Source organism: Periophthalmus magnuspinnatus, chromosome 1 (genome assembly GCF_009829125.3).
Source record: "Periophthalmus magnuspinnatus isolate fPerMag1 chromosome 1, fPerMag1.2.pri, whole genome shotgun sequence".
Classification (NCBI taxonomy): Eukaryota; Metazoa; Chordata; class Actinopteri; order Gobiiformes; family Gobiidae; genus Periophthalmus; species Periophthalmus magnuspinnatus.
In genome coordinates, this window is record NC_047126.1 from 15,175,553 (window position 1) to 15,203,242 (window position 27,690).

Sequence of the window (27,690 nt, forward strand, 5' to 3'; positions counted from 1 at the left end):
TAAAGGACAAAATACAAAATAAGGACTCAAATTTGGTGTTTTTAACAGATAGGCACAAAAATGACAAAAACTACATTATATCTGATGGAGTGGTGCAAGAAACACAAATGTTCAAATAATTAAAAATTATCGATATAAAGCTATTGTCACTATTATTCACAGTGGGAACTTTTACTCAAGTAAGGGCACTGTTACTTCAATAAAAATATCACTGAAGTAGGAGTAAAAGTAAGAGAAAATAACGAGAAGTACTATGAAAAGGTACTATTTATCGAAAAAGTTTCTCAAGTAAATGTAACTACCCACCTCTGTCACTGATAAACAAATTATGAGAAACCACTGTGTCCAAATATGAATGGAAATGACTGTTTATAGCCCTATTCTTCAATTTGTAAAAATAATGCACTTAGTGTGGGTTTATGTATACTGTCGAGGCCAATGTTAGGGTTTAAGAGGATGCTGAAAATTTTAAATGTGGGTGACATTAACTTTATTTTCTAAGATTATAATCATTGTAATATGCAAAATGTGCCAATCAAAAACTACCGTGATGTATCTTTATTTCATTATTTATTGAAGTATTTTTATTCAGTTTTGCTAATCTTTGCTGTAAGCGACCACCAGGAAAAGATAGTACTACAGTTTTTGTAAACAGTAACATTCAAAGCCCAAACAACCTGAAAAATTGCAAGTATAATATATAAGCATAGATAATATCACAAACAAAGGCCAATAGTGTATAAGTTATGCATACAAAACATTTGAGTATCTGTGCTTTTCTATTTGTAAAAGGCCAACTATTGTCACACCAATACAGCAAACCACACATGTAAACATATGCACATCATCTGAACATTCCCATAGTTAAATAGTTGAATAAATAAATACTGTATACCATAAAATACTATATATTACATTCAAGTAGGCCTTTTCTTCCGGACAGGTACAGACAAACCTTTGGTTTGTGGGCTACAGTACGTGCACAGCATGAAGCCACTCACCACATGCATTCAGAGGTCTGCATAGTGCAAACTGTTGTGATCGTTTGGGCTGATTCTGTCCCATTCTGAGAGTCCATAAGTCTGTGAGGTCCCTGCTCCTTGGAGGCTACAGCGCAGTTAGAGTACGGAACAGCTGGATCAGGCAGAAGACAGAGGCGTTCAGAGCTGTGCACTGTTTGGCCAACAGTTTGGTGCTAAGGTCCTGACAGCTACGTTTGCTGCTGGCTCGTTCTGCAGCGACACAAAAGTCTCTGAAAGAACGTGTCACGTCCACTAGACCAGACACGGCATCTGCGTTCCTTCTTTCACATCGCTCACAGCTCGAGAACCAAAGCACCAGAGAGCAAAGTCCCACCAGGATGTGAAAACACTCAACTAAAGAGCAGAACATCTCCTCTGGGCTCTGCTCGATCCCTACCACCCTGTGACACCCCGCCATGAGCCGCCGCGCCTCTATCTGCAGCACCCTCTTGTTCTCTGTGAAATGAGAGGGGCAGGTGTCCCGCGGGTGCTGCCCCCTCTGGGTCTCAAATGACTGGTCCGTGTGGGTGGTCTCCAGAACAGAGAGCAGCTGGTCTACATCAGCTTTGAGCAGCTGAAACCCAGAGGGGAGGCTCGGGTATTGCTGCTTCCCCAGACGCTGCAGCATCTCTTTATGTGAGTGAGTCTGGGGGCCATCATCAGACAGAGGAGAGAGCAACGGGCTGAGCTCTGAGGCAGAGGATGACAGCACAGAGCGTGGGAATGATGGAGTGTTCAGGAACGACACAGGAGCAGTGATGAGAGGGAGACCCAATGCATTTAACTGAGGGCCGCTGCTTTCTGTGCGACATGAGAACTCGTACACTGTCAGCTCTTCATCAAAGGTGTCTCCATCATTGAAGCAGTTTGTGTAGACAGACGAACAGCCACATGCATCCAGAGGGTCCACAACAGTATTACACGCAGAGACCGCAGGACAGCCAGAGTCCGTCTTCACCGGGACAACATCCAGAGGCACCTTTGATTGTGAGGACTCTCCACAAATTGCAAACGGCCTGCAGCCTCCCGAAATGTTATGAGATCTGGAATTGAACTCTTGGGGTCCACAGATTAGGACCTTTCCACTGTCACTGCTGCTCTCTTGTGGTTCACCTGCTTCACTACGACTCTGTGTAGTCACTACTACCGGAGTGGTAATGGATGGACTAGATTTTTTCCCTGGTACGTCTTCTCCAGGCTGAGCGAATCTGATTTTAGACACTGGCGGGGTGGTTACAGGGCCTGGAGTGTCTATATATACATTTTGAGTTGGTTGAAAATGGTTCACTATTGAGGTTGGAGGTTCTACTACTGGAGCTGGCATACTTTGAACAGATATACAGTCTTTTTGGTCTTCTGGCTGATTTTGTGTCGATGACAGTGATAAATCAAGATCTATATTCATGCCAAATTTTTCATCAATTTTTTCTTCAGTAAGAGCGGGATCCAAGTCTGAGCCAGTCACTGTAGTATCAGACTCATCTGATTCAATAGACTCAATAGCCAAGTCCAATGTCTCGGTCACATTGTTAACATCTGTAACACTAATTTTGATGTTTTTATCTTGATCTGTGATTTCCTCTGCTACATTTTGGATTGGATTCCCTAAACCAGCCTGGTTAACTGACTCTAGTGAGCGGGACAGATAAAAAGGTAAACTGTGAATCTTGCTTCTAAGCGTGGATGCAGACAAGCGACCCATAATTGTAGGAGACCAAGCTTGGAACATAAAGTTAGATGGAGAATTAGTTGAGACTTCCGGCTTTGCTAAACTTGGGCTAACTAAATCTTTAGTTAGTGACAATGTAAAGTCACCTGTAGTTTCAAATGTATTTTTACATGCAATTTGATTTTCAGTATTAGGAGACATATCGTTTGATGCTGCACCAAGTTTTGAAGAGATCGAGAAAAGTGCGCAGCTAAAATCTGAACTAAGAGAGTAAAGCCTTTTTGTTTTAGTGTTGCCAATTTGAGCTTCAACCGTATCAACAATGAAACTTTTCCTTGTCGCCACAACCCAATCATGTTTAGCGTCACTCAAATTTGAATTTACAGAGACAGTACCTTCATCATCCTCAAAAACATTATCAGAAGTGGTGCTGTCTGTAACTTCCTCACTTGCCGTCCTGGTAGAGCAAGCAACTGCCAAAGCCTCATCCTCAGTAGCACTACCCTCTGTCTGGGAAATAATGGAATTACTTTGTACAACCTCCAGTCTTTGAATAGCATTTGTATTGTTTGTGCTTTTGCTACCTTTATTTAAGTTTTCTATTTCTGAGCAGTCATTTTGAGCTGCACTGAGAACAGTTACAAATGGGGATGAGGGAGGAGCAGGTGGTGGGCAGAAAGATTTTGAATTGCATATAATTTCTTGAAGAATATATTCCTCAATGTATGAACTCTGCTGTATTGCCATCATAGCTTCTCCAATTGGATTAATAGTTAATTTAGCATTTTCATTCATCTTTTCTACAATACTTTTGGATATTTCTGGCAAAAACATGTGACTATCAAAAGGACCATTATTTAAAACATTTTTTGCTTCCTCGTGGGTTTCTTCCTTCCCGTCACCTGTCCTATCAGCGCTCTCCTTTCCATCTGGCTCAACTCTACATCGCACCACAGTAATGTTTGGAGAAGGAGGCTTTACCAAATCTGTAACTGATTTTGATTCCATTGACTCTGGCTCCATCTCCATGTCTTGCTTCCTGGTTGTGTTTTGCACATCAGAAGTCCTTTGTTTAATTACAGACTCTTTGGAGCAGTGTTTGGACAAGATTGGTTTGGACTCCAGCTGGGACGGTTCACCTTCTGAATGGGTTAATGAGGAGACTGTTGGACTTGGATTTTGGGTTTGCTCAGATGGTTCTGGATCCACGCTCAGCATCTGTGGATCAAAATATCCCACGGAGAGCTTTTTGCGATGCTGCTTTTTGCTTTCGTCTTGTTCAGGAAAAGACACAGTGGAGGTGTAATCCGTTTCCAGGTAGGAGCGGCGCTTTCGGGATCGTTTGCGGAGTTGGGACAGTCTCTCACCTCCTGCTCTAAAGCCCACCTTTTTCTCTTGTCCTTCAGTGAGTCCAGCTTTCCCCCCCTCACCCACAGCACACATATCTGCAAGAGAAAAAAAATACAAAAAACATTTTAAATTTAAATTTTAATTGCACCTTTTTGGCCTATTTTTTTGTTTTTCATTTGTATATGTGTTTTGAGAGGCCAGCCTATTGTTTTAGAGGCTTGAGCATGAACCACAGTGCTGATTAAGCCCATATTATAGATCCATGGGAATCTGACATCTGAGGATATTTCTAGTAAATGCGCATGTGCAGCAAGAGACAGCAGGGACAACTTTCAACACAAGTGACTGAAATAAGTCACTTTTAGCTTCACGTTTCTAGTTCAATTCAATTCATCTTTATTTCGGACTCGTGGTCCATTCAAAAAACAGACAGACAGTAACAATACAAAACAATAAACATCTATGTTTTAAAAAGACAACCATACCAATGTCTCCACATTCTGGATTGGTAGCAAATTTCACTGCATCTTATGCTTGTGAGTGACAGTAGAATTTCATTTTCTGACTTGTTCAGTCTGCAGATAAACCTGTACATTAAAGTTCTCAGTACAGCGTGCAATGTATTCACACGTGCGGTGACAAACAATTCAGTCGCACTGGTCCATCGTGGCCTCCTCAAGAGCACCCGCAACGCGTCATTATAAGCCACCTGCAGCCTCTGTAGACTGGCTTTTTTGTACTGAGTCCAGAGGTGAGCAGTGTATAGTGGTGTGCAATATGATTTAAATAACATTAACTTTACATCATCAGAGCATGAACCGAACTTGAACAGAAGAGTATTAGCTTGTGCATACAACATCCTGCATTGTCTATAAATATCATCATCATCTGCCATGTCCGCAGTGATGATGTGCCCAAGATATTTAATTTTAGCTGTAACTTTAATTTTAGTGATTAGATGTTAGTGATACAAACTAGTGATGGGCCAAATGAATCGACGTGTTGTCATGTGTCGAGCTCAGAGAATGACACCTGTGTCGAGTTGTGTCACTGTATGTCTCACTTTAAGAAAAGTCACGTAACCAATACTTCCACTGTGTCATTTGGTGTGGCTGGAGTTGGGAGTGCTGAAGCAGGTCGTGCAGAACGAGGTGCGCAAGGATTAAGTCTGTCGCTGTTTCTCTGTTCATCACCAATGGAACCACAGAGAAACAGAAGCCAGCTCAATACTTCTGCGTGAGCTCATTTTGATCAATCCCAAGAGGGGCTCACTGCAGATCTGCTGAAAGCACTGTATTATTTTACTCTCACCTTGTCATGTATCACTTATAGCCTACTTTACTGTGCAATAAACTGTTATCTGCTTTCATGACAGAAGGCTGCATTATGCATCTGAATGATGTAGTCCTGCGTTGTGCTTTTGCATAGGAAGCAGTGAATTTTTTAAAACACCAGATGGTGCTATAGAATGCACCAGCACAGTGTCAGCACTGTGTCAACAGTGTTGGAAATGTGTTAAAACACACCTTGGCGTCATTTAATCAAATAGTGAGCTAGTTACAGGACTTGTGTGAAATGGAGGATCTGGATGGTGACAGTGGCTGGGGCAGCTAGGAGCCCGTCTGGTCTGTGACCCATGTGTTTATGAAATGACAGTGTCAGTGAAATAACACGCTATAACATGTGTGTGGAGGAGCATGTGGCTGTTGTGGACCTACTCCACTTCAGGAAAATACAGGACGTTTCTTCAGGAATGATGTGGCTTTGATTTGCATCTGTGGGAGGTGAGTGTCAGCATGCAGTTTTAACACAGGGCTGTGTTTTAGGCCAGTGACCATTGCCCTTGTCTGACCAGTGCATCTGTTGTCGGAGTATCGCTTCATTATATATTTTGTGTAGTAAGTGCATTACACAAGTGTAGAGCTGTCATATGTCATTTATATGGTTTCGAGATGCATAATGATAATTACATAGATAACAATAGTACTGAAGGCTCAGCTGCATAAATGAGGTATAGGAGTAGGACAAATTTGTGAAGAAACAAACGGCCCACTGACTAGCCCTGTTTGTACAAACGGGGTGTCAAACACAGTCCAATATATACAAATATTAATAAACTAGGTCTAGGCTTCTCTAGTTTGACTCCAAATGGCTCAGTATATATGCATTTAAGATATAATGTAGATTGTATAAAAAGAGGCATCATTAAATGGTTATTGACTAAATATTGATGTCCATCCCAAGTCTTGCCTACCCATAAAAGTCACTGCACGCACGGTGTAGACCATTTATCATATGAGATCCACAACTACTTCTAGTTGTTTTTAAATACTAGTGAAACAAATCCAAATTCAGCAAAACCTTCATATAAAGCCCTCAGATTTTATGGTAACATTTTAATATAAATGTTACCATAAAATCTGGCAGTGAGACAAGTAAAATTAAACTAAATAACTTTTTGCACCTATAAATGCTGACATATTTCAACTAGGCAAAATGTTGTAACAACACAACAGAAAGGAGCAAGTCTCTCATCAGCCTGTAGATGGCAGTAGAATAAACTGTTCTAACAAAAACACTTGCTAGATTGGGAACAAATGGGGATGCATATTGTGTTCTTTGTAGAATAATGTAGTACCTATACTGATGAACAATTCATTAAAAACAAACAATCTGGAAGTACATATCATACACACTTACCAAACCTTAACCGAAATATAACTTAGATTATGTCTCAATGATTTAAGTGTGTATAAGGATTTTAGTCCCCACAATATACAGATACCACCCACTTGTGCTGTATATTACCATGAAAACTCGCGTACCTCTTTTTGCCGCTGCTAAGCTTGGATCTTCAGGGGAGGCGAGCTGATCTCTGGCATCAAAGAACTCCTCCTCTGAGCTGCTGTCTCCAAAACCAGGAGGCGGTTGGAGAATTGGGACCTGATCCACCACAGAATCCCCCTCTGAACCTCTTTCACTTCCTCTTTGGGGCAAACTCTGAGCACTGTCCGGGGTGATATTAGACACCAGGTTGTAATAACATCGAGCATCATTTTGGTCAAAGTTAAAAACATACTCTGCATTTGAAGTTTGGGAGGACGTTGAAATGGGGGTGGCTTTATCATTAACACCACTGTCCCATTGTATTTTTTCTCTTCTCTTCCTCAGTTCTTCCTCTACATCCTCGTCTTCCTCACTTGCCTCTGGGGGGCTTGGGAGAAAATCCACAAGTCGTGACAAGTCAGCAAAACGTATTGAACTATCCTCGCTACATGGATTTTGATAGCTTGTAGATGGTGACAGGGGTGGAGTGAGTATTTGGGGGTCTGCTCCGTCTCCGGACTTCCTACAGACTACTTCTTCAGTATTTGGGTGTAACAGCGGGTGCGAATGGGCAGGTGGGGGTCCCAGAAGGTGCGGCTCATTTTGGGTAGGGGTATAATGATGTAATTGGAGCGGAGTAGTTTGGGATATGTGGTGGGATGAGCATGACAGCAAGTCGTCTTCCTCTAGCGCATCTAAGGAGTCACAGGACAGGCTCGTCAAAACATGGCAAGAATCTGAAGCTTCTGATTGGTGCTCCTCTGCTCCTCCATCAACCTCCCTTCCCGTCGTATTAATTTCTCCAAGATTTTCTAGCGTTATCACTTCTGTATCTGCATCCTTCTTCTCCTCTAGGGATTTTTCGATCTTGACCTCTCTCCTCCTCCTCTTCACCCTCTCTTTTCTCCTGATCCCATGTGCTTCGGAGGAGGAGCGGTTGCGTGGGGAGGTCACCGTGTTTATGATGTCAATGTCAGTGGAGCTGTCAGAGTCGCTGGCACATCTTGACACGTAACCTGCAGCATAAAAACAACATGGTGTCAACAATATACACCGAGTCATATGTGTCATGTAGCGAGACCAGTTTATCGGCTTCTTGCACAATATATTTGTCATTGCTATACAATAAATAACAAAATAATGCAGGTAAGGATGCTGGATTTCCAATGATATCACAATATTCAATAGTCCTAAATCGTATAAATGAAAGGAGGGCCCATAAGTGAGTATTATGCGGTGTTTTGGTTGTCTTGTACCTGTTATTTTCTCTCTTTATGTTAGTGCTAGAGGCAGCTGCAGCTATATTAGTCTATGTAAACAAGAGGACTGCGCGATATGATGATTGAAATGATGATCTCATGCCTATGTCAATATGCTATTTTGGTAACATCGCTATATTGTGATTCAAAAATGTTGTACGCAGCTTTATGCTCAAACACTGACAAGATTCCCCATCCACACCTCTGATTGGTCAGCTTCAGTAATGCTCCAAATGAATTATAGGTGATTTAACCAACTGCAATCAAGAGTGAGCATCCAGAAGAACCATATACTTTCAATACCTCCTCAAGACAATGTAAAGATACCATAGGTTTACATGACTCATGATCTGGCTCCAAGGAAATTGTGTTATTAATTTTTGGGCATATTTGAGAAATGAAAGAACACATAAATGTCAACTTTGCAGGACACATATTTTTGTTTGGTCAACATATTTCAATAAACTGACTATTGTCTTAAGAGAGGGATTACTTTACCACTACTACAAACATATTCAAATCTTAAGTACCTTCTTCTGCAGATATTTTGTGCTTCTTGTTGTCCTCTGTCCAGGGAAAAACATTGATGTTGGGGTCAATAAACACTCGACAATACCCCGCTATAAGGCAGGACATGTCTTTAGCCGCTGCAGTCTCCAGGAGCAGGGTGATGGGCTGTAAGCAGGAGAAATCTGATTAGATTAAGAGCAAATGGCAGCGATCCGGGCCATTTATGTTGATCTAGGGCTGCTCTTGCCTTGATGTCCTGCACATATATTTTGACCAGACTGACGCGGTCAGATTCGGGCACCAGTTCAACACGGGTGATGCTGTTGAAGTCGGTGAGGGCTGTCATGATGCTGAGCTTTCGGTTGACCACTTGGCTCACACCATAACGAGCTCCGACCAAAAGATTAACAGTCGACTCTCTGTCCTGAAGCTGGGAAATAAATAAGGTCAAACTAGACTGCAGAAATATATGGTAAATGTGTTAATGTAGTCTCAAAAAACAGAATACTCGCTACACTGGGAGGCAAAAATTACCCCAAAAACACCAACCTCAAAATCAATGCGATAAAGCCTGTTTTTTAATGATTTAGTTTTCACAAAAATTATTCATAAATGTGTTACAAATTTATTACCTAAATACGATAAAAAATCTAACATTTACTAAACTGACAAAACAATAACAAAAATCCAATCAAAGAAAAAAGAGATAATAGGCCTAACTACAACTTTTCAATACGAAGGTAAACGCTAGATCTTTGATTTTGACACCGTGATAAAAAATTCTTTAGAATATGCATTTCAGCAGAAAATATCAAGATCATTCTAAAACTATTCATGAAAGGTTCAACTTTGCCCTATTTATGACATTTTTCAGTACTGATACTCAAATGAGTATTTAGTATCTGGGTAGCGATTCATTAGGTTCCCTGGAAAAGCAAAAAAAATCTTGATTACAGCATTCTTCAGGGGATCGGTGGTAACTTAAAAAATCACAAGATTACAATCACAAGATCATTCTCCAGATGGGCAATAATGTTGTGGCACACGATCGTCCCATCCGTAAACAAAACATTTAACTAGAATTCCATACAAGAAACACCTCCTGATCTGTGGTTTCAATCTCGATGCTTCCTAATCAGTTTATTAGGGTGTCAGTCTGTGTGCTTACCATAAGTGTAGCACTAAATGGCTTTCCTCCAAATGACTTGAGGTCGCAGAGCTCTTCCAGATAGTTGATTCGTGCCTGATCTACAGATGAGGGCTTAAGTTTGGGGTCTTGCAGCAACTGGCACTTCTTCAGGTGATAGTTGATGGCCTTCTTCAGGTCTTTCTCCTTCATGTTTCTCAGTAATGTAGTGGACACAAAGCTCTCTATACCCCAGGTTTTACTGCAAAAAATACAGAAATGCATTTAAGCCAAACTACTGTGGTTAGGACAACGTTTCAGCAATTGTTTTATCAGAATAGTGCAGAATATTATTTTATAAATCTGAGCCTTATGTAAGTTTTCTGGTGGAGGGTTCTGCCTTCGATCTGCTTGTCTCCACAGAGATGTTATTGCTTTGCCTGGAATGTTCCGCAGTATGGCATTAAATTTATCAGCCTTGCATTTATTCAATTCAGGTGGTTTTGTTGATAAAAAATACCTAGCAAAACACATTCTTACTCATTACAGATTTGACCTGTAACTTGTCCTGGTGGTGTCACCTGCTTGTCTCCATGCAAAAATATAAATTAAATGCCATTCGGTTGAACATTCCATGCAAAGCAATAACATCTAAATGAAGACAAGCAGGTGGTTGACCCTTCATCGCGAAAGTTATATAGTTCACCCTTAGTCATCCCAAAGGCTAGAAAGAGAAGGTGTGGCCAGTAAAATAAGTACTTATCAAGATGTTGACAAGGAATAAACCAGGTCTAAACAAGGTCTAGTTCTAGTCCGGTACTGTACTTAACTAGGTTAATGACAGAACAGAAGTATTACACCACTACTACACCACTAAAACAAATAATATTGATGTAAGCTATTGTAAGGCAGTTCACAACAAATAGGGTGCATTCACATCTAGTTTATTTTTGATGTAAACTTGGTTTGGTCCAGTTCTAGTCTTGATTTAGTCCTGGTCTATTCCAGTTTTAGTCTCAATCCATTTGTTGGTTTGGTTCTGTTCTAATTCTGGTTTAGTTTTAGGTTTAGTTCCAGTTCAGAAACAATTTTGATTCAGTGTGGGTGCAAGTGTGATTGCCACCTACTTGTGAATGTACCCATACAGAAACATATTTAAGCTAAACTCAATCAACTACCAACAAATGATGCACTTGTAATGTTACTGTCTCACGTGATTGTCTTGAGGTTGGTCTTCGGGGAGTGCCCACTGCTGGCCAGTCTCTCCTGGATGTGCAAAGCTGCGAGCCGTAAAGCCGTGTTACACTTCATCTCCACTGCAAAGCGCTCCTGCAGCACATCATTCACTCCCTATGGCACAAGTCAAACAGCTTGTCAAAGCCCAAGTAATACATCACAAACATAAGCAGAGCCAGAGTGACAGTTCTAATTAGAGCTGCACTCATGTTTTTCCAATAATACATTATCCAATATTATTTCCAGTAATAATTGGGGTAAAAGTATGAGTAGAAATGGAGGGTTAAGTCAGTGCTAAACAAAGACATAATTAAGCCTTAACATAGTTAAACCCACACTCCAGTTAAAACTACAGCTCTCACACTATCCATGAGTTCCAAGCAAAATGTGTTTCCTGCTTTGCAAATAACCAATTCAAAACAATGCAGTGATCAAAAATAGAGATACACAGGTTTATCGATTGACCGATAAATCAAGCCGATATTTGGACTTTTTACCACATCGGCCGTAAATCTCCAATCTCCAGGTCAATATTTTTAGTTGATTTTTGGTCTAGAATATACACAATGCACTAAATGTGATACACTGCTCTCTTAAAGGTTTGTGTTACAAAAGGGCTATGGGTCAGATTGTAGTAAATTTAAATTATATAATTTGAAGAAAATATTAAAAATTGGCCCTATATATCGGCCCAAAAATGTCGGCAGAGCTTATTGCCCATCAGTTGCTCTCTATTATAAATAATTGGTATTGGCCCTGATACAACACATATCAGATCTCTAGTCAAAAATCCCCAAAAAGGCACCCAAAATGTAACTAAAACCAATAAATATGGTGTAGTATATGTGACAAAAGTACATTTTCAGTATTGATATAAAGCCAATGTATTATATTAACATGAAACTAAATTGACTTCATGTTACCTGCAGAAAGAGATACTCAAAGGCAGTGGGGTCATCCTCGAGCAGAAGCTGAGGGTCCCTGGGAACAAAACAGGCTCGAAACAAACATCTGTAATCATGGGGCTCTTTCTTCTGCACAATCTACAAAACATTATACAGACATAAGACTAACATGTTTAAATACACATAAATCATATAGTTCTATAGTGTCTGCACCTGCTGTATCCTCTCGTCTTCATGCAGGTGGACTAGTTTGGTCACACCGGGCTGCTGCTCAAGTACCAATGAAAAGTGTTCAATTCGAATCAGAGACAGTTTCTCTTTCAGCGTCATCACTATGTCCTGGAACAAACAGTATGAGTATATATTAATAATAATAACAATAACAATAATAACAATAATAATAATAATAATAATAATAATAATAATAATAATAATAATAATAATAACTATAAATATATGAGAGATAAAACAGTAAATCTCAAATGAATATAAATTATACAAGGCAAACCATGAGTTCTGACATGGCAAAATATTAGTAGTAACTAGTACTTAGTATTATAGGAAAACAACACAGCACTTAAAATAAAATACATCCAATGATCACATTTATCAAAAGTAAAATACTTAAGAAGGCTAAATGTACTGCTGCTACTATTTCCATTACTGCGAGTGGCTGTTAGGAAATTAATTTACCTCTATTGAATATAAATATTTGCTAATAGCATTGTTATTTATAATGTCTTTTAATTTGTAATTTATTGCTGACCCATACCTTTACAGTGGTGTTTGGTTCAAATTTGAAGGCCTTGGTCTGTCCATTTTCCAGATAAACCTTCAGGACGTTGGGCAGAAAGAGCAGCGAGTTCCCCTGCAAAAACAGAAGTCAAAGGTCAAGACAGAGCATCATAAAAACTGCACCACAGCCATAAATAATGGACATAACCAGATATATTACAATCAGCCCGGGTCAACACAAGCCAAACCCAGGCTTTTAAGAAGTTTTACATTCAGTGTCTTTGGAAATGAAGAAAGGGGTTAGGAACAGCAGAGTTCATGTTTTATGTTTGGAAAATAAAGTAAGAATTTTCAGGTTGAGATGTAAAACAGTGGACACAATTTTCGAACATTACTAGTATTCTCATCCATTTCCTAATATATGTTAAAACTGCTTAACTAATGCAAGAATCACATGCATTTAAGTCCACAGACCTAAACTACAGAGGAAGCCGCTAACACATTAGACATTTGTCTATTTCCATCCTTTTTTCTGTCTTGTTTATACTATGCGGCTCTCCCACACCCATCCTCTGCCCCTCCTTCACTAATATGGCTGTATTGTGCAGTAATCGTGGGCATTAGGAGACAAGAGGAGAGGCACATATTGATCCGCGTTTTCTCAATGATTAGTAATGGGCACTCTTATCTCTGTGGTTTTCCCCACCTCGCTAATTTCACATCCGCAGACAGGAAGCGACTATAACCAATTACACATATATTTTAAAACTGTTCACAATTCACTTTGCTTGGAAAAAAATCCCATGAATTATTCCTTATGGTGATGCAACAAGGAACATATAATACATAAAATATGGAATGTATTCTACTGTAATTGGCTTACACATTTGGAAATACTATCTTAGGAGAAATCTCTATCAAGGCTCTGTACTTGAAATGAAAACTATTACCCAGATCTTCTAGTATTGTTTTACATTCTACAATTAACATTTTTAAATCCTTGTTATGTGTTTGGTAACAGGCTTAGTAACACAAAGCTAAATAATAAATACAAATCCTCTGCTAATAAACTCTATATAAATGTAAAGTTCCCTAGTTTGAATTGGTATGAGGACAGCAACACTGTAGTGTAAGATACCATAGCACTCTATTATAATATTCATGGATTTCAGTAACTTTTGAGAAATTTTTCCTGGACACCATTATGATGACTTTTTACATTTAAATGATAAATTGTTTGATTTAGAATTGTATTCGTAGTTTTACATCATTTGAAACCAATCCATCTTTTGAAAGGGAAAAATCTTCCAAATGTCTCATATAACAGGAAACTAAAGGCCAAGAATAGATTATATTACACTATTGTTACTGTATAACAGTAATAGGCCATTGAAAGTGAAGAACTCATATAATTAATTTAATTTTAAATCAAGTGGCACATTTCACTACTTGACTTCAGGATTAACTCCAGCTCTGTGGGATGTACCTGAGACTGTCCATTGACCTCCACCTCTTCAGCGAAACGCACTTTCACCGGGTTACACTTGAGCTTGGCCTTTTTCTCTGGAGTAATGAAGGACGACTTTGGTCCCTGCAAACAAAAGTCAATGAGCTTCATCAGTTGTATTTAAAAAAAAAAAAGAAGCTAAAAGTAACCTCTACAGCTATAATTTTCAATTAAAAGAGTAAAAACTATGTTAAAACTAATACTGTTAATAGTAACAGTTATTAAAATTATAATAACACATTTGATTTATATAGAACCTTTCAAACCACCCAAAGCATTTACAATGCATTATTTATTATACAATGTAGTGGTAAGCTACTGTTGTAGCCACAGCTGCCCTAGGACTGACAGAAGGCTGTCGACCTGCCCCTAACCACCACTAACACTCATGTACACACCACATTCAAGCTTGGTATGGGTGAAAAGTCTTGGCCCAAAACACAATGCATTAGAGCCACAAATGCCCCAGTGTGGCATCTGGTTTTCCCATCTGGTCTTTTATCCTTGTAAATTCACGTAAATACATTTTAATTTCAAAACATCTTTTGTGATTACTTTTCAGAATATCTTAAAATAATTTAGTACAGTTTTACAATTCTTTGTCACTTTGTAATTGTATAAAGATTTGTGTATCAAAAAATTAGCTTTGACACCGACGCATACATTCAGTTCAAAACATTGGTGGTGAATGTTAAGAAAGGTGTTAGGAAATGTTGCATAATCTAAGAGAACGCACTCAGTGTTTCACACTCCATGGAACTGTATACATAATAACTAAGATGTTGTAATGGAAAAACACATTTTTCATTAGAAACATCACTCACAATCACACTGTTCTATTCACTATGTTACAGTTGTCCCTGCTGATGCACTTGTATCTGTACCTGACCTTTTACACAATAATACGGCAGTAGAGTTGAATTGGGACGGATAATAATTAACCAATTATTTTACCACAATATGTTGAACAATCCCTGACACAAGTCCCCTCTTTAAAAAAAAATGTAATAATGAGCTTTGTAGTCTAATAATTAATATACAAGGACTCCTTAAAATATGTTTATTTTACTTTGAAGTCTATGGAAAATGCAATTGGGTTCTTTAAACCTTACAAAGGTAAGGGAGCATTGGATTACACGGCAAACTGAACTAAATGTAATTAGGGCATTAAGGCATGGCCTGGTCAAACAGGAGTAGACCAGGTCAAATTCAAGGCAGTGTAGTAAACCACTAATACACCAGGACTAAAGTAAGTATACACCAGGGTTAGACCAGGACTAAAGAAGGACCCAAACCATGAATAGACAAGGACTAGGTGAGGATTTAAACAGTACTAAACCAGGGCTAGACCAGGAATAAACCAAGATAAACCAGGACTGAACCAGGACTAGATCAAGACAAAACCAAGATAAACCCATAACTAAACCAAAACTAGACTAGACTTGAGCCTAGTTTAGTCTTGATGTAGACTTGGGTTGGCCCTGGTGTAGTCTTGGTTTAGTTTTGTAATAGTCCAGAATTTATTTCATTTAGTCATAGTTTTCAGGTGGTCTATGTGTGAACGCACCTTCAAGACTACAGCAAGACTAGATCAGGACTTCAGGACTAACCCGGAACTAAACTAGGACAAAACCAGCTCAAAACCATAAGTAAACCAGGGCTAAAGCAAGACTAAACCAGGACTAGGCAAAAACTAGACAAGCATTATATACTAAGACTTTAATTTAATAAATTTATTTATTTGGTTGGAACAAAGCATGTTAATGAGCAGACATGACATGACAGACATGAATGTAAACACAATGCATTATAGCCAAAGGCTAATTTCCATCTGTTGTCCCAAGGGCTGTGGTCACAAAATGGTCAAAATAAAAATTGCACAATTCCCATGTTGCACATTCCACATGTTGCACATTCCATTCATTGCAAATTCCACACACTGCACAGTTCATATTATTGCACCATCCAAAATATTGCACATTCCATTCATTGCACAAACTCTCTTATTTACATTTTATACCCACCCCCTTCATATTTGCCCGCACATTCAAAACATGTCTCTATAGAAAAGTTAAAATCATATTGCCACTATAGATGAGTGCATGTTTGGTTTGACCACAACCAGTTTTTCATTTGCGCTTTAAAAGAACTGTATATGGGACATTCTCTCAGGGTTACCGCGAGACTACTCCACAGGTTCCCACCTTGGACAGATAATACATGTGGGGAATCAGCAGGTCACCTCAGGTGGTGGCTCACGTGGGCTTGGCTAGACATGTTAAACTGAGTCAACCTGGACAGCAAGATCTGATGGTTTACGGAGTTGAAGTCTTTCTTCAAGTCTAAGAAGACAGCCCCAACACAGGGACTCCTATCAAGCTCTTTATATTTTCTGTTAACACACACAGGGCAGTGTCTGTGGAGTGATGGGTACAAAGGCCAGACTGTAGTGGATGTAGTGAGGGTTTGGTGTTTTCTAAATGAGTGAAAAGTTTGACCATCCACTTCTCAGCTACTTTTGATATAACAGGAAGTGTGCTTATAGGCCGATTATTAGCCCTATCTGTTTTAGCACCTTAAAAACTGGTGTTACTGCAGCTACTTTCCAATCAGCTGGGACAACCGAGTGTTGGAAGGACATATTGAGATGGGTGATTGGTTGTACAAGAGGATCCTTAAATTCAATTTGTATTTAAACCGGTTGCATCCAGTGCATTTGAGTTTTTTAATTAATTAATTAAATTTTCTATTACATTTATAAAGAAATTAGCTTTGGCCTGTCTTAGACTTGCAGATATAATATCTTTAACAGTTTTGTTGAGTTGACTCCTACAAAGTTGAGGATCATCTCTGGACAGGTATAATTCCCAGTCTACTGATGATAAGGCTTTGACTATATTTTGTCATTGATTCCTGGGTATAAATTCATTTAGAGATCTGTTATTGGATGGACTAGTAAAATCATTAGTGATCCTTGACCTGATAAGTTTAATAGAAAATAATGTAAAGTTGTGGTCTGAAGTACCAATCAAAGTTATACAACTTCATCATCTGTTCAGGCTTGTTAGTAAAGTGTGGTGCTTAATTAACGGCTGCAATTGTTCATAGAAGTTATTTTTTGCCGAGGGAGGGCGATATAGGCAAATCAGAGTAAAAATCATCTCTGGAGAGAGAGAGATTTTTACTGAGACGTTCTCTATTTCAACCTCGTTTGGTACAAGTTGAAAGCATTCAAAGTGATTTTTTACATAAAGCAACACGCCTCCTCATTTCCCCCCGAATCTATCCCTTCTAAAAAACTTTATAGTTTGCGAAAATAACGCGAGAATCAGGAGATGAGCTTGTAAGCCAGTTTTCAGATACAGATCTTAAAACGTCAATGTTTGAGTCACTTAATGTGATCCCGTTGCTCACCCTTGGATAACATACTGCATATGTTTATATGAGCACACAGAAGCCCCTTCGGTTTATTTTCACAGTCCCAGATTCAACTCAACCAGGACTAGAACAAGACTAGATCAGGGCTGAATCAGGACAAACCCAGGACTAGGCAAACTACAACAAAACTTTTGGACTGCAGATGTGAATAACCCCAAGACAAACTCTGGTACAATGCATCGCATGGCAACATTTATGTTCAAATTGTATATGGTCTCTTTTGTAAATAAATAAATAATAAAAAATAAAAAACAAGACAAAACCATAAGTAAACCAGGAGTTGATCAGGACTAAACCCAGACTAAACCAGGACTAAACTGGGATTAAACCAGGACTATACAAGAGCTAGCCCAGTTCACAAAACCTCTACACATGAGATTACTGTTTGATATCACAAGCCATAGTTTAAGTACTATATCATGTGACTGATGATTGCTTTCAATCTATATCTTTTCATTACAACTCTGCTAGACCGTAATATTTCCAAAAAACATTTTCCAAATCTTCACTCAGACTTATTGGGGGAGGTGTGAGTGGTCATGAATCACTTGTTAAATCTGCGCCCGTCAGCAGCAGCCTAATGAGATTCACTGATGTACCGATCCACTTCACCTGCACTCACACATACATCACCCAAACACTTAGAGACACTACCCTCAGATCACTCTACGCACTGAGGGGGGGAGACACCAGATCAAACACCAACCAAAATGTTGTGTCAGATTATTGCCAGTGAAAATCTACCGGTAAGTCTAATGTATGGTATTATTTCTGCAGCAGATTTTTTTTATTGCTACTGAGTCATGTGAAGTGCTTTGTCATGTGCTACTTGACTTGAATTGAACTGACCAATTTTAAATGATCCAGTTTTGATTTGTATCTAAATGTTCAAGATTCTGTCCGCAGATCTGATTTGAAACATGCATCAACTTTTGACAGTAGTCTGAAATATTTACTGCAACACTACTGTACTACATGGGCCAAGTGCATTTCCTAACATATTTGAAGTCATCTAGAATATTATAGGATCCTATGAAGAAACCAAAACATTGATAATACCAAGATCAGACCATAATTAAAATGGTATCACACACACGCCCTGTGCAACCATTCAAATTGATCAAATACACCTTACACCTATCTTAAAGTGTTGCCTCTTCTTATCTTTTTGTGACCTACTATGATTGCAGTTTATTGAAAAATTGATTCCTTTTGACATCCGTTGTACTGAGCAGTCATAATGGACAGTGAACATGGGGCTATGGCAGTAGTATGACAGGGTCTTTCTGATGCTTTAACAGATTATCAACTGCAGCATTGATTGAACGGAGGGACCTTGGCATCAGAGCACGCACTGGCCTTGACCCTCAGCCTAACTGACTCGTTGATGAATGGTTGTGTTGACCCCAGCATTTTTATGTTGCATGTTGGTAAACAGGAGGCGTGCAGTTGCATAGCGTAAGCACCGTGCAACATTGTAGTGATGTAGCACTCACCAGCATTGTCCGCAGCACTGTCATTATCAATACATCGTGACACTCCCTGCAAAGAAAACATACACACGTTTAGAATAAAGATAAAAATTAAAGTTAAATTTGAGTAAAAGTATGAGTAAAAGCTATGAGACTGCCATGCATAAAAAGATGTATATTTATTCTTAGGTAAATAGTATGTTTATTTGATGTAAAAAAAACAAAAAAAAACAACAAAAACAAACCAGAGCTAGAAATGAGCTGTAAAGTGACCATTTGGACCAGGAACTAAACCACACTTTCTTTGTAGTAGCACTTCAGGTTAAGCGGAAATCCTGTTCCTTTCAATGGAGAATTTTGGATAAGTTTCAGCGCTAAAATATTATATAAAGTAGGTTGGTTTGTGTCAAATGTTCAATGGTTATGTGCAACAAGTCAACACTGGAGCCTTTAAAATGACTGTAGTCCCTATACAACTTATTTGCTGTCAAGATGAGCAGCCTCATGCAAAATAATAAAACCCAAGTGACGATGGCGGCGCCCACAGCAACTTCCGGTATAAGGTGAACAGAAAAATGCTACAATGAATCAAAATGACCACCTGTCTATAAAACTTAGAGCTGATGAGAATTTTTGCTTTCAAAGACCTTGCACAGTAAATGACCTTATATACAGACATTTAAGTATGACCCTCATGTCCAGTGCTACCCCTGTGTGTGAGTATATGAAGCAGAGTGCAAAAGAGCAGACCTGAGTATTTCAGCAGCCTGTGCAGGGGTCAGATCATCTGCACAGACGTTATTGATCTTCACCAGGCGGTCTCCAGGGACGAGGCGGCCATCTGCGGGACCACCTGCACAGAACATGTCCTTGTGCTGTTCAGCCTTATACACATATTCATATCACATCTGGCACACAACACACACACAAGGCTCAAGCATCAATGTGCATATTTTAACTTATATTATGTTCATTTAAAATCCTAAAGTTATTTTGTTATGTATGCAACTGGTCTATAAAATGAGTCACACATCTTGTTCGTGTTTTAAATGTGCAGTGGTCCGCCACCCAATTCCATGATGTTATTGTTTTGGCTGAAATGTTACACAATATGACATTAAAGTCTTGCATTCAATTGTGTTTTATTTCTAGAAAAAATACCTGACTGTGCCACCTGTCAGTTCAATGAGTGTAATGTTATACTGTGGAACATTCCAAGTAAAGCAATAACATCTCCAAGGAGAAAAGCACCTTCCACCAGGAATGTTAATGCACTTAAAGGTAAAAGTCCTTCATTTATTTTTATCAGCACAAGTTGCCCAAAAAATATATCAGATGGAGGGTTAGTTCTGGGGCAGCAACCTTATTCATGGGTGATGAAAGATTAGGGCCGTTGCCATAGCAAATAACAACTCAAAACAAAATTATCTGTCCTGTGACTGTAACCCATGAATAGCTCAACCTACATGTTTTAACTATAGCAGCAGGAGGGAACCTCCACAAAAGGAGAGACAAACCCATAACCATTCTAGGTGAATTCTAGAGGAAATAGAGCATCAATTATCTTTGCATGTTTTTGTTTTTTTTACCCTTTTCAAATGGTCCAGCCTCTATTCTGAACGATTCACTGCCCTGTAGAGGCACATTGACTATGCTATTCCCCGTTCAAATCAAGTCACCATTGAAATTATTGACTGAACACATGGATTGAAACAGCTCCTCTGGACTAATGAAAAGCAATATCTAAACAGAATTAAATCAAGTCAAAACTCAGCTGAACAAATACACTAACAATCATTAGAAAGACCCACAGTAAGACAAGACACAACTTTAAACACAACTCGGGTAAATCATGACTGAGAAAAGGATTGAGATTAAGAACTGCTAACCACTCTGCCACTGTGTAGTAGGGCTGCAGCTAACAATTATTTTAGTAATTGACTAGTCAGCGATTTATTTTCCGATTAGTCGACAGTTAACATTATTATTTTGATTGTGCATTAAGATTCTCTTAGTGTATGATTCCATTTTGAGGACTTTTGACAGTTAAACTTGATATTAATACGTGTTTTGCCCTTGGTATTTAATACAAAGACATTCTTGCCATCACAGTTTATGTTTGGCAGGAGCAGATGGCACAGCAGAGCACTTGATCTGTCCTGAAACCTCAAGGGAATCCAGACATCCAACTTCAGAGAGCAACAACAGCTAAGTGGCGTACAAACCTTTTCTCGATGTGTGGCCCTTACAATGCAGCAGATGGAAAGAGACTAAATGACTTGGAGACAGACATTTAGTGAAGGAATGATATATATACGCCCAAGAAGTCAGGGCTTGGTATCAAAATAATCTCGATCATCCACAGTGATACAAAAAAATATCATATTCAATACTAGTCATTTCAAACCACATTACAATACTTGGGAAAATGGTGATACTCAAAACCAATTCAGATGCTATAATCAAAGACCCACCCTTTTTAATTGGCATGAGGTGCATTAATGTACTAGTCTGTCCAGGAGTTTGAGGATGATGAATAATTGGGATTAATGCCAAAGACGTCAACAATACAGAACAATATCTGTATCTAATATGTACATATGAAACCCATTAATACTGAACTCTAGGCTCCTTAACCATTTCAATATTACAATGATACCTGTATACAAAATAATGATAAAAAATAAACAAAATACAGAATAATAATATGTTTGGTTTTTTTACTATCAAGTATCAACTATCCATTAGGTATTTAGTTTTGATTAGTATTGATTAGTATATACATTTTTGACAACCCTTTTAGAGGCCCTGCACCCTTTCTTTGCTGCAATGCAATTTGGTCGGCTCAATTAAATTCCCATGCAAATGTGTAAGCGTATTTATAGTGAAGACAAAAGCATCCGATCCACAAGAGTCTTTGTAGTAGCTCAGAGATGACTGTAGACTGCGACTACTCAGCACAATGGGTTGATGCTTCTATTTTGGGAGTCCAACTGTGCGATTGTTCAGCTGCAGCGTTTGATCCTACTCAAAGAAACCACTTTCCTTTTAAAGAAATGGAACCGTTTAATATTTCTTGACCCCAGTGCAGCTATAAGAATTTGAATTATACATGAGTAATTTAACACAAGTTAATTCATGAGATAAACTGTTACTTTTACACAAATACACTGGAGAGACATTATGATCTCATAGCTTCTTACACTGTACATTATGTACATGGGTTGAAATCTTTACAACTTGCACCTGGAAGTCATTTTCAAACTGAATATACTGGCATGAGAAGCAAAGTGCTAAATCTGGGGTGAACAACTTTATTTTTGTAAATGTTGTGTTTTCCTGCAAAGACTATAACATCATCTAATATAGTTAATAATCTAATGATATACTTTTATTTTAGCGATTGCAACCCCTGAAATAATGGCAGTAAGCAGCCTGACTGTGTGAGGTGAATATTGTGGGGTATTCCCAGTCAGCTCCTGCTGTGCCCAAAGCCAGGCTCAAGACCAGAGGCGACAGAGCCTTTTCTGTGGCAGCGCCCAGACTATGGAGCAGCCTCCGTCTGCCTGTCAGATCCTCTCTGTGCAGTTCAAGACTAGATGGAAAACTCATCCTATAAATGTGTAATTGTAGCTTAAATTACTGGGGTAATAATCAATTCTGTTCAGTTAGCGTGGTGAAGTGTAATGTTGTGTTTAACAGATGTATTCTTCCACTACTACAGAAGTACTTCCTACATCTAGCAGGCAAGTTCCCTCTTTAATCCTGATTTATTGTGCTTGTGTGCAGTGTCAGTCCCCTCAGAGGTTTCTAACATTTCGTCTTGTGCTCGGGCCAGTGGTCCGCAGTACTCTGGCACCGGTCCACCACTTCACTTGCTGAGGAGACGCACAAAATAAACTAGGATCTAATAAGGAACTCAAAGCTTAATGAATGCAAGGGAAATGTAGAGGAAATAATTAGTTAAGTAGCAAAGTTAAAATCTCAACCATCTCAGATCAGACCAACACTTTAAGGCAAAGATGATGGTATGTCCTGAATATTGACAACAAACGTGAGATGTGTCATTTTTTTATGTGATTTATGCAAAAAATGTGGTCTAGTGTTTTCAATTTGTTTTACTTCTAATTACTTTTATCTGAATCTGTATTAGTCCTTTATCTTGAATAGCTAATCCTTCACACACAAAAAAATGGTAAATGCATTTTCTTGACACACCTGCCAATACTTTGTAGGAAAATATATATGTTTTGTGTTATTATTGTAAGTATTTTCTGGCATCCATTCAAATTTAGTACGCAGGCCTATTTGTACTAACACTAATCAAGTGATGAGATGTATATCAGTTTGACAATCACAAGGGACTAGAATCAGTTCAAGTTCTAAATTAAAGTTCTACATAATTTATCCAGACAAACTGTGAATTATGCCACCTTCACACATAGTTGCAGTCCAGACGCTCTAAGCTTCGATGCTACAAATTATGATGTATTGTCCACCTATATTCCACTACAAGAACTGCCTTAAACTGCATGAAGCTGTGTATGTCTTGATCAGAAGTAACAGCTAAGCAGACCAAAACACTGCATCACCTTGGCACAGAAAACAACTTACCCGTAGAGAGGAGCTCCGAAAAAGAAAAAAAAAAAAAAAAAACTTCTCTGAAACTGCCGTGTCAGCTTTGAAACAATACTCCAGGGTACTTTATACCTGCTACTCAGGAACTGCCCACTTTCAGATATGCTGCTATACGCACACTGTAACTGGATAATGCAGGCTTAAAAGCATAAGGATGTTTTATAAGACTCTATGGGTGGTACATTGTTGGTGATGGTGTCTATTTGTTTTCATTTTAGACATCTCATATGTAGACATACCAGGGGTGATGTCTTGCACCACGATGGGGGTGTTGGAAGAGAGGGTGAGGCCATGTGAGCAGAAGCCTGGGTCTCTCTGAATCTGGATGCTAAAGCGAAAACCATAACTTCTCTGTTCTGGTACACTGGACTGGGACGGCTTCTCCTCTGATGTACTCCTGTCTCTGTAAAAAATATATAGGTGACAAGAAGTATGGGTCTGTTCACACTAGGGCTGCAATTTTTCAGAAGGGATTAGATTTGCTATTTATTTATAAAAAATATGATTCTGTTCACAGTGCACATGAACTACTCCAGGAGCATTGACATTTGAGGAAGGACTGAACTAAAATTAACTAACTGATAAACTAAACTAAAATGTCTAAGTGTCTAAAATAGAAAGTGCAATGGGTAATGTGTAAATAACTGAAAACATTGAGAGCAGAATGAAACAAAGTGCAAGCCTCAGTGTGAATTTAAATGACCTTTACTGACCTTCATTGTACAATCCTTCACAGCCACTGATTTCATGTTGAAATTAACTCACCATTTGATCTATATACTAACTGTAGATAAAAAGCGAATCATTGTTATCTTTGGCCTATAATGAGTTGGTTAAACCCATTCACTTAGGTTAAGTGATTTTATTTTATTTTTTTTAAAAGCCATGATATTTATTTATTTTTTTGTCAGACAATCAAAATGATTGAATTGTTGAAATGAATTTCATCAAATACAAAAACAGGATATAACATATAAAATAAAGCACTATCATGGATCCAATCCAGAATTTGAGGTATAGGTGACAGGACAAGTCGGAAATCAGAAGTCAAAAACTACATTTCATATGGGGCTGGGTTCCATGATGAAATGCTGTTTTGGTGATATTGTCAGATTGTGATGTCTCTGAGAGTCTCTTTTTTGCACTATGTTCAAACACAGACAGTTTTCCCCACCCACTCTTCCTATTGGTCAACCACACTAAGACTGACAGGTGGAAATAACCAATCATAGTGAAGTATTAACTCTCAAGCAGATGACTTACTTCAAGGCATTCTAAAAGAAAGAAAGTTGTGGTAATACTTTTTTGGAATATCGCCTGTGTAGTTAATTATAAGCACAACATGAAAACATAAACCAACTCATAATAACATTTAAATTGTAACCTGGCTCCAAAAAATATCCCCCTAATTACATAGTTATTTATGACCACAACATCCTCTATGCAACTCCTACAACAATGTCAACAGTCTTTCTTTTCTCAAAAATGTTCCGTAAAATAAAGCACTTGTGTTACCTGCCCGCAGAGTGTGACCTGCTCCCAAGGTCTCTGGAGCGTCTGAGCCATCGTCCCACCACCTGCTCCACTCGACTGGTGCGACGAGACGGGGACCTGCTCCTGTCCTGTGCTTCCATTTACCTGTACCCACAAATACAACACAAGCACACAAATAATAATAAATATGTGAATACAGCAAATGTGTATTGAAGTGATCACAAAGACAGTGGGGCTTGGGGGTTATCCAATATGAGCTGGAGAGAAACATGATGTCATTTGTGGCCACATTGCTGCTAATAGGCTCTTAGCCAAAGTGATGAGCCAATGGTCTGAGTTGATCAAACATCAATATCAATACTTCATAATTATCAAGACTGTTTGGATTTTGTATGTTCTTAGTTTGTGCAGATGTGGCCTGCGCCTAAAAAAAGGGTATAAATTCTAACTCCTATACAATAAAAATATAAAATACCTATAAATATCATTATGATAATTACTTAGAAAAATAATGGTTGATAACTGTAGATTTTCAAAAACAACTATCGTGAAATATAGACATTTCCCCACATCTGAAATAATAGCATCATCATTGTAATCAACAGACACAGTACAATTTGTACAAGTTTTGCCTGCTCCATGTCAACAGCATGCACAATTGAATGAATGAACGAATGAGAGATGAGAGTTCAGTCATTCACCCCAGAGATGTGTTGAATGGCCATAATAATAAGAAGGACAAATGTGTTTGTATAGGGCCTGTTGTAATGTGAGAGAGAATGATGTCAGCTCTGTCCCAAAGAGCAGCTGCAGGAAGGGATCTCCCACACACAGCATTAGCTCCATTAGCTTTAGCACCATGCATTATTACAGGAAACAACATGAGCAATGCCCCAACTACTGACACAGGAATAATAAGGACTTGGTATTTAGTATTTACTATTTATAGAATACACTAGGCACATTTTACATGTTTTTTTTACATGTTTAATTACATTTGTTAAAAAATAGGCATGTCACAATATCGACTTATCGTTCAATTAATTATAGCTGGAATAATATATTTTGGAGTTCAATATTTATTGTGTGTTAACTTTCTTTAGTGAGAGTAGTAATAGTGAGAGTAGTAATAGTAATAGTAATTTTTGTGGTAATACAAAGACAAAAATTAGTTACAGAGGGTGGAAAACGTAACTTCTATGGCTAATTATTGCTTCATTATGCTATTTATTTGTTGCACCTCATGTCATTTAATGATACTGTAAAATAAAAAATTTGTTTACTGGGATTATCCTGCTTTGTGTCAGAGGCATAAAATTATTTCAATATTATCATTTATCGCACTGTATCTATGTAGTAATATTAGAGATACATTGATATATTTGTTCACTGATATATATTGGTTCACCTAGGCTGATATTTGGTTTGGGCTCACAAATTGCTGCATAAAGCCTTATTTTAACACATTAGTGTGATGAAAACATTCACAAAATGAGATTACACTGATCCATTATGAGTTAGTAATAAAAACAGGGCTGTGGATGTCAAAAAAATATTTATATTCTATTTTTCCTTATTATAATTTAATTATGCAGAGCAGTAAAACATATAGGCACAATTAATAGTAACTGTCATTTCAAATAATATATTTTTGGGGAAAATGATCAAAATTGGCCCAAAAATATCAGCAGAGCTTATTGGCCATCGGTCGCTCTGGACTCTAAACAATCGGTATCAGCATCAACCATGAAAAAACCCATATTAGTTTATCTCTAAGCAATATATCATGCTTCAAAATGTATTATGTATGTATTATTGCCCAATGACAACATTACACAGCCCATAGCAATTATTGAACCACAATGGGTTTGTGAGTGAATGATTTATGCACGTGTAACTACCAATCTGTAAGTGTGAAACCAGTTTTGTGTGTGTAAAATGATTTTTGTGTGTACATTTTGAACACTTCATGTGTATTTTATATTGTTAATTTAAGGGCTCTCTTTGTTGTAAATTAAAACATACAACTACCTAAAGTCACAGACAGATGCAAATATAACTCCATTATGTCACAGGCAAAATATTACACTTGTTACTACATTGAGTCACACACAAACTGTTTTGCATACGTACTGATACTTTTGAGTGGATTCAATTCCCATCGGTGCAGGTTTAAGTGTTGTAACTAAACTAATATGAAAACAGTGATTGTGCTGTGGTAATCTGAGAGGCATAAGTGCGATGTGTCCCCGGTGAAGGATGCATTGAGTGACAGAGTGGAGCAGAGGGCTTGGTCTCTGGGGTGGTCTCCGGTCATAAGCACATTATCCATCTGTCTGCTCTTCCTCGTTTCTTTCTCTAGGTTTGATTCCTCCTATCTTCCTCTATCTCCTCTGTATCTCAGGTTTCACAGACACAGAGCACACACTGTACAGTACATTAATGTAGAGGTCAAGATTTAAAAGCAATGCCAACCCCAGCACGTCTTAAGAAAACACCAAAG

General features: G+C 38.4%; 1 protein-coding gene across 1 annotated transcript in view; it reads right to left on the bottom strand.

Annotated features, from left to right (window-relative positions):
- Nucleotides 1–308: 308 nt before the first annotated feature.
- Nucleotides 309–27,690, bottom strand: part of LOC117375456 (FERM and PDZ domain-containing protein 1) — a 37,196-nt gene continuing 9,814 nt past the window's right edge. Inside the window, exons 3-16 of the mRNA XM_033971755.2 lie at nucleotides 25,209–25,331; nucleotides 23,933–24,096; nucleotides 19,806–19,908; nucleotides 19,080–19,125; nucleotides 14,125–14,229; nucleotides 12,676–12,771; nucleotides 12,117–12,242; nucleotides 11,922–12,041; nucleotides 10,976–11,112; nucleotides 9,805–10,024; nucleotides 8,884–9,066; nucleotides 8,657–8,801; nucleotides 6,867–7,883; nucleotides 309–4,136 (exon numbers count right to left, since the gene is read on the bottom strand). Of these exons, the coding sequence (XP_033827646.1) occupies nucleotides 1,108–4,136; nucleotides 6,867–7,883; nucleotides 8,657–8,801; nucleotides 8,884–9,066; nucleotides 9,805–10,024; nucleotides 10,976–11,112; nucleotides 11,922–12,041; nucleotides 12,117–12,242; nucleotides 12,676–12,771; nucleotides 14,125–14,229; nucleotides 19,080–19,125; nucleotides 19,806–19,908; nucleotides 23,933–24,096; nucleotides 25,209–25,327 (5,610 nt within the window). The 5' untranslated portion in view covers nucleotides 25,328–25,331 and the 3' untranslated portion in view covers nucleotides 309–1,107. The remainder of the gene's footprint in view (nucleotides 4,137–6,866; nucleotides 7,884–8,656; nucleotides 8,802–8,883; nucleotides 9,067–9,804; nucleotides 10,025–10,975; nucleotides 11,113–11,921; nucleotides 12,042–12,116; nucleotides 12,243–12,675; nucleotides 12,772–14,124; nucleotides 14,230–19,079; nucleotides 19,126–19,805; nucleotides 19,909–23,932; nucleotides 24,097–25,208; nucleotides 25,332–27,690) is intronic.